Source organism: Melanostigma gelatinosum (assembly GCF_949748355.1).
Source record: "Melanostigma gelatinosum genome assembly, chromosome: 7".
NCBI classification, from domain to species: Eukaryota; Metazoa; Chordata; class Actinopteri; order Perciformes; family Zoarcidae; genus Melanostigma; species Melanostigma gelatinosum.
The window spans coordinates 7,278,692-7,292,383 of NC_136640.1; the positions used below are offsets into that span (position 1 = coordinate 7,278,692).

General features: G+C 41.7%; 1 protein-coding gene across 6 annotated transcripts in view; it reads right to left on the reverse strand.

The window, feature by feature from the left end:
* Positions 1–13,692, reverse strand: part of dscamb (Down syndrome cell adhesion molecule b) — a 104,653-nt gene that overhangs the window by 34,322 nt on the left and 56,639 nt on the right. For all 6 annotated transcript variants that reach the window (XM_079272175.1, XM_079272174.1, XM_079272172.1 and 3 more), the window contains exons 4-8: positions 5,485–5,631; positions 4,584–4,862; positions 3,627–3,902; positions 1,850–2,146; positions 488–760 (exon numbers count right to left, since the gene is read on the reverse strand). In XM_079272175.1, the coding sequence (XP_079128301.1) occupies positions 488–760; positions 1,850–2,146; positions 3,627–3,902; positions 4,584–4,862; positions 5,485–5,631 (1,272 nt within the window). The remainder of the gene's footprint in view (positions 1–487; positions 761–1,849; positions 2,147–3,626; positions 3,903–4,583; positions 4,863–5,484; positions 5,632–13,692) is intronic.

The following is a 13,692-nucleotide window of genomic DNA, read 5'->3' on the forward strand; positions in this document are numbered from 1 at the left end:
CATTATAGAGTAAACAAATGAAAAGAAGAAAAATATTAAATAGTGAGAGGTGCTGGTAGGCATAGTTATATAACCTGTTTCACCCTCTTTCCAGTCTCTATGCTAAGCTAAGCTAACAGCTAATAGCAACTAGCTGTAGCCCTGTACGTAACAGGAAGATATGAGAGTGATTTTGACTTCCTAATCTATCTCTCAGCAAGAAGGCAAATGAGCATCTTTCACAAAATATTCCTTTCAGAAAAACAAGCAGATGAGATGTCTAAAACAGGAGTTGAGAAAACATTGGATTGACTTGTTTGATTCATCAGGTTTATCAAATCAGCTCTATGTATTTAACAACACTTGATTCTAAACCGCTATATATCTGTCTGTCTCAAGCTGTAAAGACTAAAATAGTATCTTTGCACTGAATAAAGGAAATAGCTGTTGAGTAACTATGTTATATGCAGGATATTAAGCTCAACCACCACAGCTCTATGGGACGCACCTCTCACATGAACATGGACACTCTGGGAGTCCATCTTGTTGGGTTGGACCATCACCTTGCAGGTATACTCGCCGGCGTCCACCTGCTGCACGTTGGTCAGTTTCAGTGTGCCGTTGTTCTCAAATGCTCGCTGTCGGTGATTGAACGGTAGCAGTGCCGAGTTTTTGTACCACTTTATGGAGTAGTAAGGGTAGCCAATCACACGGCAGTGAACGAACGCATCCCGTCCGACAATCGCTGTGATGTTTTTCATTGGACGGATGTTGGCGCGGCCTACAGAGGGACAGAGAATGAGAAAGGGTCCTCTATAAAGACATTCAGTGGATAGTGACATCAAATCACTCGAGCTTTATTTTTGGTGTTTTTGTAAATAGAAATATACTTCTAACTCATTACTGTTCAAACATAAGCAGTAGTTAAACAAAGAAAGGTTAACTGCTAAACAGAGAACATAAAACAGAGAACATTTCTCTCCGCAGCTTCACATGTGGTGCCTGCCGCTGAACTATTTAGAAATGCAAAAGAAACTGTTGTTTCAAGCTTTTCTCGTTTGTTTTACCACATGATTTTAGGCTTAACTCAAAGCAGAAGGCTGTGAAATGACAAGCAGATTAAAGTGTGCTAACCATCTGAAGGAAAACAGAACGTTTAGATAACACTGTACTCCTGATACTTATTAGTCTGCTCTTGCTGCAGTAATACATTCGGTGTCTCATAAAATGGAAACAGAATAATCGCTTTAACATCTGTTCGCAGAGAGTTGAATTGGCTGCTTGAGTAAACACACACAGACACTGACACACATGAACACTCACTCACGCACACACACACACACACACACACACAAGCAAACCAGAGATAAATGTATTCATGCAAACAAAAGAAATGTATTTTTCTTCCGGCTATTTACAAACCAGCCCATTTTGGAACCCAATATCCAGATACGCTTATGTGCAGCAAACCAGGATAATTCATTTGACCTAAAATACAGGCATGTAGGAGAAGCACAGTAATAATTTGGAGAGAAAAAGACGAGGCTACAACATTAAAATGTATACAAGGAGCAGAGAAAAAGAAAAGAATGCATCAAAAATGGAGGCAAAATCAATCAGAAATGTAAATGTGATTAAAGACTTAATACTAGAACTAATAAATACTGAGGAAAAATAAATGTAACTTCAACTAAACAAATCATCATAAGAGAACCCTACAAAAGCAAGGAAACCAAAATATCCTGATCAATAACCAGCGGCCATGTACTGCAAACGCCAGCTGGACAGAGAGAGAGACACAGACAGACACACAGAGAGACAGACAAGGTATGTGTATTGTTGTTCTTGGAGGAGCTGATTTGACAAGCACCTCTTACGTTTATTCGAGCCTGGTGGTACACGACCCCGGCCGAGTTGCTGCACGTGCACCGGTACACCCCGCCGTCCTGCACCTGGGAGTGTGTGACGTTCAGCTGGCTGACCATGTGGCCCTCGTGGGTCTCGTAGTGGCCCAGGTGGTGGTGGGTGTCTTTGATGACGGGGTCGTCGTCCAGCGACCAGGTGCATCTGGGAGGCGGCGTGCCCTTGACATTGCAGACCAGGAAGAAGGGCTCGTTCGGGTTCAACACCTTCTCGCTGAAGGAGGACAGGATCTTCGGAGTACCATCTGCCACGAGGGACAAGGTGGAACCGGGGTGGGGGACAGGAAGACAACGGTGAATAAGAGACATGTTAAACCGTGACCGTCGTCAGCATTGCAATGTTTTAGTAAAGCGTTGATCTACAGTAAGCTTTAAAGTTACACTTCTATCATACTTATCCTGCACAACACCTGACTGACCATCAACCAACCAGGGACTTGTCTCCAACTGCCGACTGTATCTTTATATATAGTTTGGTAGAAAGTGAAATGTTTACATACAAGATCAGTTAACGCCTGTTCGGTTAATCTGACTTTGGCAGTTAGGTATGTTCGAACAGACTGACTAATTGTTGCTTTATCAGTCACAGAAAAAAGGCGAGCAAAGAAAGATAAACTGGACCTCAAACAATTCACAGTGTCATCTCTACAAGGTGATTGCGGAGGACTTCTGAAGTATTATGAGAGCTAGACACGTCATGTGAGTAAACGATGACATCATTTCTATTTCACAATACTTGTTTTATTTTGACCTAGTAACAGCTTGTCAGTACAGCCCACTGTTTTAGCTGGAAGAGCTGCTCTCTGTTCTCGTTTCTTTCTTTCAGATTGTTGGAGGAGCTTCATTTGCATCACATTTGCATGTATTGATTGACGCTTTAGTCCAAAACGAGTTCCCTCTGCAAAATAAAAAGTGGGTGCAATGACGTTGCCATATTGACTGCATGCTCACCTGGTAAGGTTACGATTGGACGATCGTGTTCCTGAAGCAGTTTCTTGTTTTTTAATAATCTTGGTATTCCTCTCAGAGAGCTGCTCCTATACGTTACTGCATTCTGTTGTACTGTATAATGGATGTACAGTACAGTGTATACTTTTTGAGGCCATGAGAACTAAAATCACAAAGCTTCTTAAAACCACTTCATGTTGGGTTATTTCCTCATCAGTTATTTATTCATCAACAGTCACTGGACAACAGTTTGAGAGAAGATGTGTTATTTGCTTTCAGGGGTCTTTTCCACGGTAACCTTTTTTTTATGAAATAATAATAAGGTAGCATTGGAAAAGGAAAAGTCTGGCCTTTTCATCACCATTCTTTCATTATGAACAGTGATCCAGGGGCTTCCAGTTGGCTTTTGAATCGTCTGTGTCTGCCTGCTGCTGCTCTGATAATCTAGATCTGTTCCACATGATTATAGATGATCAATATCTTCTTCTAACAGCTCCCCGGCCACAGCAGCCAGTTGCCTGAGCAACGCTGCCCAGGTGAGCTATTGGATTCAAGAGTGTGTGTTGATGTATTTTTCTCCGTGTTTGTGGAGTGTGGGATAACCATCGTAATGGCGGCCTATAGCAGAGAGTCACAGCAGGACGCCATTAACACCTAAACGCTGTATTGATCTCAAAGGCCTGACTGTATTTGATAAAGCACCGCATATACATAATAACGCTGCTACAGTTTGCCGTTTGCTCAGCGTTTGTGTGGAATCACATGCACACATTTTACCTTCAAGGATGACTTGCACAAAGTCCTGTGCCGACATCTTGCCCTTCCTGGCGAAGCACTGATAGGCTCCGCCGTCGCTCTTCGACATCCCCTCCATGATGAGGTTCTCCCGGTTCAGCCCGCTGAAACGGACATTGTTGCCAGGGTAGATGATCTCTCCATTGCGGTACCAGGACATCTCATACTCGTCTGAGCCGCTCACGCTGCAGGACAGAGACACCTTGCTACCCACGCTGCCTTTCACCTTCCGAGGGCTGACCACTGACTTCAAGGGCTCTAAGCACACAGAGATAAGAGACACGTTGTCATTTTAAAAGGAGCATTCAACGATTTGTTTTGTTTTAGTGACAACAAGGTTAACGGAAACTAAGACAGTCGGGCAGATAGTGGAGAAAGTTCAGTTTAGATTTGATCAGCATTGCTACATAAGATTTCAGAGTAGAAGGTTGAACCACCATCTCCAGATTAGATCTGAAAACAACAAATTGACAAATTAAGTCGTCAACTCACAGAAATGTTAAAGGAAAAAATCCACTGGTTCCATCGCCTCAAAAATGTCTGTTAAAAATTACATTTCTTTGTCATCTATGAAGGGAAACTTCACATCTTTGGGTCCTGGACTGTTGGTCGGACAAAACAAGCAATTTCAAGATGTCACCTTGGACTCTGGGGACATTTTAAACTCATTTTAAAACAATGTTTTAGACAACATTCGTCAACAAGTGTCAGAAAAAGGGGAAAAATCTCCAAATAGCTCGTTGTGTCCGCCCAACATTTTTTTTTTTTTAATTACAAGAGAGCAAAGCAGCAAATCTCATATTTTAGAAGCAGCAAATGCGTGATAATCAAAACTATTGTCAGTTAATCTTGTTGATCAACTCATGAATTCATCAAATAACTGTTGTTTAGACAGATACAGTTATAAAGAGGATCCCTTCCTTTTAATAAAAGACTTACGTTTGACATACAGGCGCCCCATCACCTCAGCGTTGCCATAAATGTTCCACACTTCACAAACGTACGTCCCAGAGTCACTGGGCTGTGTGCTCTCTATCAGCAACCCGGTGATGGTCTGGCGGAAGCGGCTGTCAGGCTCCAAAGGGCTGTTGTCCTTCAGCCAGCGGTATTTGGGCGTTGGGTAGCCCGAGGCCTTACAGGGCAGCTCCACCCGATGATTAATCGTCACCTCTCGCTGGTCAAAGCCATCCAAGATGCCTGGCTCAGCATTGGTGGGGTCTGGAAGGAGCAGAGGATTTAGTGTTAATTAGTGGTGAGCGTTGCCAGGCGCTTGACAGTCTGATCCAATATTGATTCTTGGGGGTCACGATTCAGTTCTATATACAGAATATTTGGTTCTGTGAGGGAGAGGAGAGAGCAACAGTGTGTTCCTAAGATTGTCCCCCACAGTCAAATCAGAGATGGCACCATGGATTACTCCTTTTTTATCCATTTATTTATCTACATGCTAAATAGCTGTCATTTATCAAACTACGCTACAATATCATCAGCACAGTACAGCCTACATTGCAGTGGTTGTTTGTTGCTGACTGGCCCAAAGAAGGGCTGCATAACTCACAGTTGACCTGCATGACAGGATTGGACAGACTGTAAACTTGATCCCAGGCCTAAACGTACACATTCACTGGTCTTGCTTTACAAGCCTGCACATCAATCAAAATTTCTGAGGAGGACCCATAATTCATAGGGGAAAATAATTCGTACTGCCTGCAATTTTGAAATGCCAAATCCGCCTTAAAAATGGAATGTAAGGAAGATCTATGGCATCATCTACAGGCAGTATCCAGTATAGTTTCTGCATGTTTATTTGACCTGTGGTTTGATTGAATCCAGTACTGACCTGACACAATGAGACGCGCGCTGTTGCTCTGACGAGTCTCGCCGGTGTAGTGGTGGCGCGTGGTGCAGCGATAGTTATTCAGCCCATCCTCAGGCAGGACGTCCAGAATATACAAGGCTCCCGTGGATGTGATGAGATATCTTTGTCCTGGAAAAGATTAAAAGGAGCGAATCGAAAACAACGTGAAAGGCAGCAGTTGTGTGGTTGTTATGTAGGATCAAAACAACTTCTACAGTGTAAAGAATTTATTCACCCCGCCACAACAGAAGGATTTCTTTCTCCATAGGGTGTTTGTAGAGTGCACGGCAAATCTGTAGAAGCTTGAATCTCACGGCACACAAAGCCTTTAGAAGTCATTCTTTATTTCTACATGAGACGAGAGAGTTTACTGAAGCAAAATAAAAAAGAATTCATCTTGTGGAAGTAAACTACCAGAGATTTGCTGTTGAATGAGGCTTAAACTTCTACAGATAAACACACCAATATTTGGACTAATACTGTGAATTACTGGATGATGGAACGCACCATATAGCCATAAATAAAAATGTAAAAAAAAAGCAGAAACTGTCTTCAAGTGCATAGCAAATCTTTGCCCCTGAACAGCTTTTATTGTCTTGTCTTTGACTTCTGCCGTTGCAGTAACCTCGCTGGCGCCAACGTCTGGTATCGAGAGCCAATCCCTCTTTGGCTGACACAGCCAGTCCAGTATGTAGGGTAATATTATGTTAATTCTGCAGATCAAACCAGGCTGAGTGGGGTTGTCAACATCCATAAGGAAGGAAACCCTCCACTCCGCCATCACACGAATGCCCACATTCCCACGGGAGCAGATTGATGTCAAAACTGATCGAAAAAGCAATTTACAGGAGATTGTCTTCAGTGCACAGCGGTGGGCATGCTAAGACAGAGGCAGCTTAGGGAGCCTTTAAGGGCCGAGGAGAGACAGCCCTGCAACCGCCACAGCTAGTGTTGACGGGGTCCACCAGAAAAACACTGCGCAGTGACGTCACAGGGTTAAAGGAAAGGAGTGTGTGACACATTGAAGCCTACATTTACTTTGCATCTCTACCTTCTGATTGTATGGAAATACAAAATGTGAAGTTGAACAACATACAGAGCTACAATATTTAGTCATTTGACAGTAAGCGGAGCACAATATAATGTGCACATTAATTATGAAAACGTATGACGTTAACAGGGAAACTTATACAAACACAAATTAAGGCTTTGTGTTTACTGCGATGGATTATCGAGGTCGGTCAATTCCTGTCTGTGGAAGTTGTTTTTCATAATTACGGTCTAACGATATACCTGTGCATCTAACTACAGAGACCTGCATGTAGATGATACATGGCACCAACACTGCTGAAGTCTTGGGTGACTCTGATTAAGGTCACATGCTTGACTGCTTAGATTAGCAGGAATTCTCTCTGCGTATTTGATTTCACCCGTGTCTGAAGGCAGTCACATCAGCGATTTATCCAAAAGTAGAACGAGCTGGGGCGGTGTGGGAGCAGCTAAAGTAGATTAGCGGTGGGTAATTCATTCACGTTCAACAAGGCGAGCTCTGGGTTTTCTTGTGATTTTTTTCTCTAAAACAGACATGCAACATATACGATGTGTTGTTTAGATTCAAGATACGAAAGAGGGTACGCCTGTCGGACAACAGCAAAAATTAGCAAAGGTTTTGAATTCATCTGCTTATTCATCTTAAACTGGTGCTGTTTGAATATTCATTCTTGTGCTTTTAGTCAAAATGGCCTCTCAAATAGACGATGCAAGATGGTATGAAAAATGCATGGACAAGCAGGTGCAGAGGTTTCTCTTTTCTGTGCGGGTTAACAAATTAGATGCCACCTCCCTTAGGTCACATAACATCATCCCCTAGATCAGAGCGAAAACAACCGCTATAATTGCACTGTTTCTCCTACATTTCACATTGCTGTGTTGAGTTACCAGACAGAATAACTGCACAGTCCAAACCAATTAGCTGAACAAATATTAATGAGAAAGAACCTAAATGTAATTTTCCTCAAACATCAGATGTTAACATCAAACCGCTACATGTTTTAATATTCCACTTGAGACTAATATGTATGAAAGAAGCAAAGCATGCTTAATATGCTTACATTTAATTTGCATTTTTTGATGTTCATACATGCAAAGGAACATCAACCTTGTGGGGTTAAGCAAACAGGGGGAATACAGAGAGAGGCGGGTGGAGAAGAAAAAAATTGCAGCGATTGTAAGCGTTGACCTAGATAGAACCGACAACAGATTCCACGGATTTGATGTCCTGAAGGGGTTTCACTGGTTTACATACAGGGCTGTTAGATGGGCAACCAGCAAGTGGAATCCATAAAGAGACGGAGGGAGGTTGTGACTGTGTAGTGTGTACATGTTTTGTGTGTGTGTGTGTGTGCTGATGCCGGCAACCTTGCATGCATGCCAGTGTGCGAGACGATTGGTGGGAGGAAATCTTCTCAGAGGTTGAGGGGGCCAGATGCAGAAAAAAAAACATGACTGTTTATGATCATCGCCGTTGCTCTTTTTTTTCCCACCGGTTCTGTGCACAGCAGAGGGAGAGATCATGTTTTAATTTCTTTTCTTTTTTGTTTTTATGGCCTTGTATTTCAGGATTATTTAATGAATGCTTCACACTTTCTTTTGTAACTGGTCACAGGTAGCTGTGATCAATACCACAACAGCAAGAAAACGACGACAAATGAATCACACTACGTCGGAAAAAGGTGAAAACGCTGAAAGATATATATTACCAAGCAGCAGCAAAAACAAAATTCAGACATCTCCAAAGCTGTCCACCCCCCCCCCCACCCCCCCCCCCCCCCACCCCCCCCCCCCCCCACACACACACACGCACACACACACACACACACACTGCCTCTTTCCCTTTTTTCACTCCTCCCTTCTGGCTTCTCCATTTTGATTCTGTACTGGTCCTCTGAAATCTCACTGTGGAATCCATCTTGAGTGAGACAAAATGGTATTTCACTCCAGCCGCTGTGAGCTGCTGCAATCTTCTCTTCAAGCACCTCTATGCTCCTGCAATGCCTTTCAAGACGTCAGAGCTCAGTTATTGTGTTATGACAGAATGAAGTGCCGGCAGAGGGGACGCTACAGTGGGGAGGGGATTCAAAATGAGAGCTATTGTATTGAATTGTGTTTTATTGTACTTCTTCTCCGCGACCCGCTCCCTTTAATTCCACTGCTTTGTCTTTAACTTGCTCACTGCTTCAGCATTTAGGAGTCATTCCCGTCCACAATGCCAGTGTGTTGACTAAGAAACTATGCACAATGTCCTTTAAACACTAAAAAGCCTAAAGTGTAGTGCAGTGAAGTGTATAAACTGCTATGGATTAATTAAGTCAGTAATTGAGGCCTCAGTTCGCAGATGCATTAAAACATCCCCTGGACAGAGATTTCTGTGTTATTGTCAGAAAGTGGAGCCTTTCCCTCCATTCATTCACAGGCACTGCTACTGTAAAGTGAAAAAGTGCTCCACTCCACCACACACACTTTATCTAATCATCCCCACTTTGCCAGAGACAGAATCTAATACGAACAGCGGGCTCTCACTCTCAGCAGGCTAAATAAGCCTCGACGTACAGATGAGCTAGTGTCACAGCATCCTCACTGCCGACAGGCGCTCCGGAGTCGCTGTGATTTAAATGAGAGCCGGGCCGGTCAGATCTTAGCTGACAATCTGCACTTGAGTGAATTAGTTATGAACTGCCAATGGGTTTATTCTGATCACTCGTGCAAAATGCAGTCAAAAATAGTTGCAGGAGGTTCATATTTGTGGCATATTACCACTAATAAATCTGGTTTTTTTAGAAGCTGGAGTCACCTGAAAAGTCTACGGCCACGCTAGCGGCTCTTAGGCTGCCCAGCCTTGCAATGCTAACACGCTGGTGTTTAGCAGATTTCATGTTTATCATGTTTAACATCTTAGCTTAGCGTGTTAGCATGCTAACGTTTGCTATTTAGCAGCACCACTGAGGCTGATGGGATGTCGTTTGTTTTGCAGGTACAGATGATGGCAAGAGAAAAGTCAGGCGATCACAGGAGATATTCAAATGGGAACATGAATATCTGAACAAAATGTTATGCTGCATCCAGTATTTGTTGAGAGATTTAACTCAAAACCAGAAATGTGAATTTATGTGTCACGGGACATATGAATCTTAGAAAAGGCATGGGATCACAAAAGACATCAGGAGTCATCATCTTGGAATCATAAATGATGTTACAAAAGCTTGAGACATTTGAAAAGATAAATGCAAAACCATTATTATGTGTATATCTAGTATACTTCATACACAGATCATATTCTGTCAATGCTTATTTTCTGTTCAAGTCAGGCAACACTAATATTACACTGAATATATGAGTTTCAATGCACTAGCTTGGAAATGTTTAGTACACAGAGTAATCTCTTCCATCAAGGGTGAGTTGGTGAGTCAAGAGTCCTTGTTGTTTGAAGAGGAAGGTGGGACCGGCTCTGAGTACACTGTGAGTCAGACAGTGAGGAGGGACCCAGTTCTAGTCGGGTCAGCAGAGAGAGAGAGATGATAAATGGGCTTCTGAATGCTCCAGGTCTGTGTGGTAACTTCTCTGGCCCACTTCAACTCTCCTGAGTCACTTCAGACATTAAATTAAAATTAAAAACAGATAGCTATCTATCATGGGCTTACTGCACACTGCATCTGTTGAGGAAAAAGCACCGCCTGTCCATTTTTGTACAGCTCAAATGTTACTTAAAACTGCTATATTCTGCTATATTATAAAGCTGCGATCAGACGTCTGGGGGGCCAGACGTCTGATCGCAGCTTTAATCTGAGCTGATTGAGGTCAGATCGCAGGAGTGACCTCTCCACCGCAGAGCTCCTCAGGGCTGCAAGGCTGCATGCAGGTCAACTGACATGATGATTATTCTGCAGACCAAACCATGAAACACCTGTTGTTACTCCGTCGAGTTACATTATCATATATAATCAACAGACATATTTAATGACTCTCATGCACTGTTGAAGAAAACACATCACGCTGAACTTAAAGCCAGTGTGCTGTAGGTGTCATACTGAACTACTGCACATAGCAGACCATCAGGTGAATGCAGACACTTTGGCTCTGTCTTGGATCCATTTAATTAACAGGATGACTCTGGAATCAATAAAAGACATGCTGACGGTCAAACTGCAACACTAACACTCTTTAAATCAGCGGACGCAACCCGCTCTGATGCCACACTACAGTAATGGAAGAGCAACATGATACTTAACACCAGGAAAAAGAAGCCGCTTCTGAAACAAAATGTCCCACCCTTCCAACACCACGGGATCAACAATAGTTTCTACACGACACTCTGGTTTTGTGGAGATCAAACAAGATTTAACTGAATCATTTGTGAGCTTTGCAGGCAGATGTGGAAGCACTGGGTAACTTGTAAAGGTGCAATTTGAGCAGCTACAATGGAAAATGAGGTGGTTTTGCAGGAAAGGGATCAACAAAGTCTCTTTTGCACGGCTGATGTGTTGGAGACGCTCTGGATCTAAAGCAAATGTGTTCTGTTGCACGATTGTTTGTGTGTCACAGCCAAACAATATGGATTTTCAACACTGCGGTTCAGTAGGCAGTTTGTCATGTCTAAACTTTCAAGATGATTCTAATAGCTTGGTGGGAAAAACAATGAAAATGGATTTTGCATGAAAATCTAAGTGGTGGGAAAATAATCATGAAAAACAGAGTGTGTGGTGTATTTGTCTTGAGGCAGGAAATCTGAAGAAAAAACTAAAATCAATCCTAGATGATATAGCTTAGGAGTTGGCAGTTAAAATATGAAGTTACTTTTACAGTGCCATCATCTGCAATGACTCACACATCACTTAAAATAGTTTTCAGACACTACAGAACAAACATAATATCTTCCAAATATAAGTTTAAACTAATGCTATTAAATACAGGTGAAATGAGAAAAGCCTTCAGCACCTGTAAAAGTCACCTATAAAAATCGCTTTCTCTCAATGCACCTGCTGTGTGAATAGATTTTAGAAATACAAGTAAATGACAGAGCCGCCATTGAAGCCTCAGTGAAGAAGGCATCCTTGGTTCAGTGAAAGTTTTGGCATCAGAGGCTCTCTGTCTCTTATTCAGCCTCAAAAACCCTCTGTGTTCCTGTTTGGCTCATTCTACTTCCTCTCCTGCTTCTTCTCTCTCCTCTGCGTGGTCTCTCTCTTTCTCCCCCTCTCTGCCTCTCCCTCTGTGTCCTGAATGCTAAAACAGTGGCTGGCTGTGTCAGAACACCGCAATGAAATCCTGCAGTCTCAAACGCCCACATCGAGTAAACACCTCACTTTACCGAGACGTTGATCTCAAAGCTATATTTCACATGAGGTTAAACATTGGCGTATGAAATAAAATCAGATTAAATACTGAAATTACTGAACGTCTTTTAATAGATTAATCAATAGATCATAGAGGGGGGAAAATGAATCAAATCTACAAAATGTATCTTACGGCAATAAAGAAATAGTTCGACAACCTTTCAGACGAATTACATATTTGAAAAAGATGAAAGAGAAAGACGAATAATGCACATACAAGAAAGTTGACATTTCAAAGAAATAGACATAACAGCTAGAAAACAGGACGACAAAGCTGAGTGAAGTAAACATGAACATTACCTACTATGCACAGGTATGAATATATGTATACAATGTATCTATATATCTATATGAAGAAAACTACAGCACAATAAACGCAAAGATATTGTGAGACTTTGGATTTTAAGGATATGAAATTGCTGCCATCGAAGGCTGTTTGGATAAATAAGAGAGAATAAGAAACTGTGTTTCATTGTATCTTTCCCTGAAAAGATCCATTTGTTTGAAAAAAGAGTCACTGGAGCATCATCTAACAATCTGGATGACAGTATAATAATGTGTATTGTCATTGCTTTGTATTCCTGGGGTCACAGCTAAAACCAAACACCATTTAAGGCCACAAGTCACTCAAACTTAATTTGTTAAAATAACACTCAAATGCCATGCGGTTATGTGTTTAATTATATTTCATTTCTTTTTTCATCCGGTATTTTTAAACGAGAAACAGTTCTGAAAGAAGCAGAGTGAAATGCAGTGACTGTCAGTGTTATACCAGCGATCTTTTAAATTAAAAATGGGTTTTCATTCATCGTAAATAATTTGTGCGTTGCAATCCATGCAAGAAATGTCCAACTGCCATGAGATGAGCAATTCATATTTAATGAACAACTAAACAAGTGAAAGATGTCCTCTTAATAAATCATGTGACCCCGGTCGTATTTACTTGCTGCTGGTTCTGGTCAGATTGCTGCTGAATATTGAGGTACACAGATTTAGTGGACACAAAGGCATGACATCATGGGCAGTAAAGAGAGATTCATTAGGATAACTAAAATGAGAAAAAAAAATTTAATTAAAATTTCCGTCATTTCTGTTTAGGGGTGTAAGAAAAAAAAACATTATCCGTTTTTAATCAACAGTTTACATGCAAAGATTCGTGGCAGACAGTGGTTTGTTTTGTGTTGTGTTTAAACCCCCAATCGACAGCAATGTTGTAATCTATCTTCAACCACACTGTCTGTTCACATTTATTTTATTTACTTCATTTGTTTACCTAAACAATCCTGTAAGCGCTTTTATTTTTTTAACTCCTTTGCTCAGATTGCACAAAAAGTACCGGTAGTGCTATGGTGTTGGATGTTAGAGTGACTGTGATAATATCAAATACAGAACGCACTGTTCTGATTGCATAAAAGAGTAACCCTTCTTTCACTCAGATTTTATGCATTTGTCATTGTCGTGTGTATAATATAAATATCAGAACTATTCTTCTCCGAGTGCGAATAAACATGACATTTAAATATAGTTAAATGAGCAAATATTTGATGTTGCTATTTCTTCATGCATTACTGACCCCTGAACTTTGTGAAAAGAGTGTAAACAGACAAATGACTCATAGATGATGCATGTTGCCAATAACAACACAGCTGTGAAGCAACAGTATGCTACAGCGCCGAAGGAGGAGCAGCACCGTACCCCTGTGAGGAGACGGTTGTACGTCGCGAGAGGAGAGCCTATGGAGCGAGGATTATTTTTACATTCATGTATAGTAGCTTGCTGAGCTGGGCTTAGCATTACTCTCTAA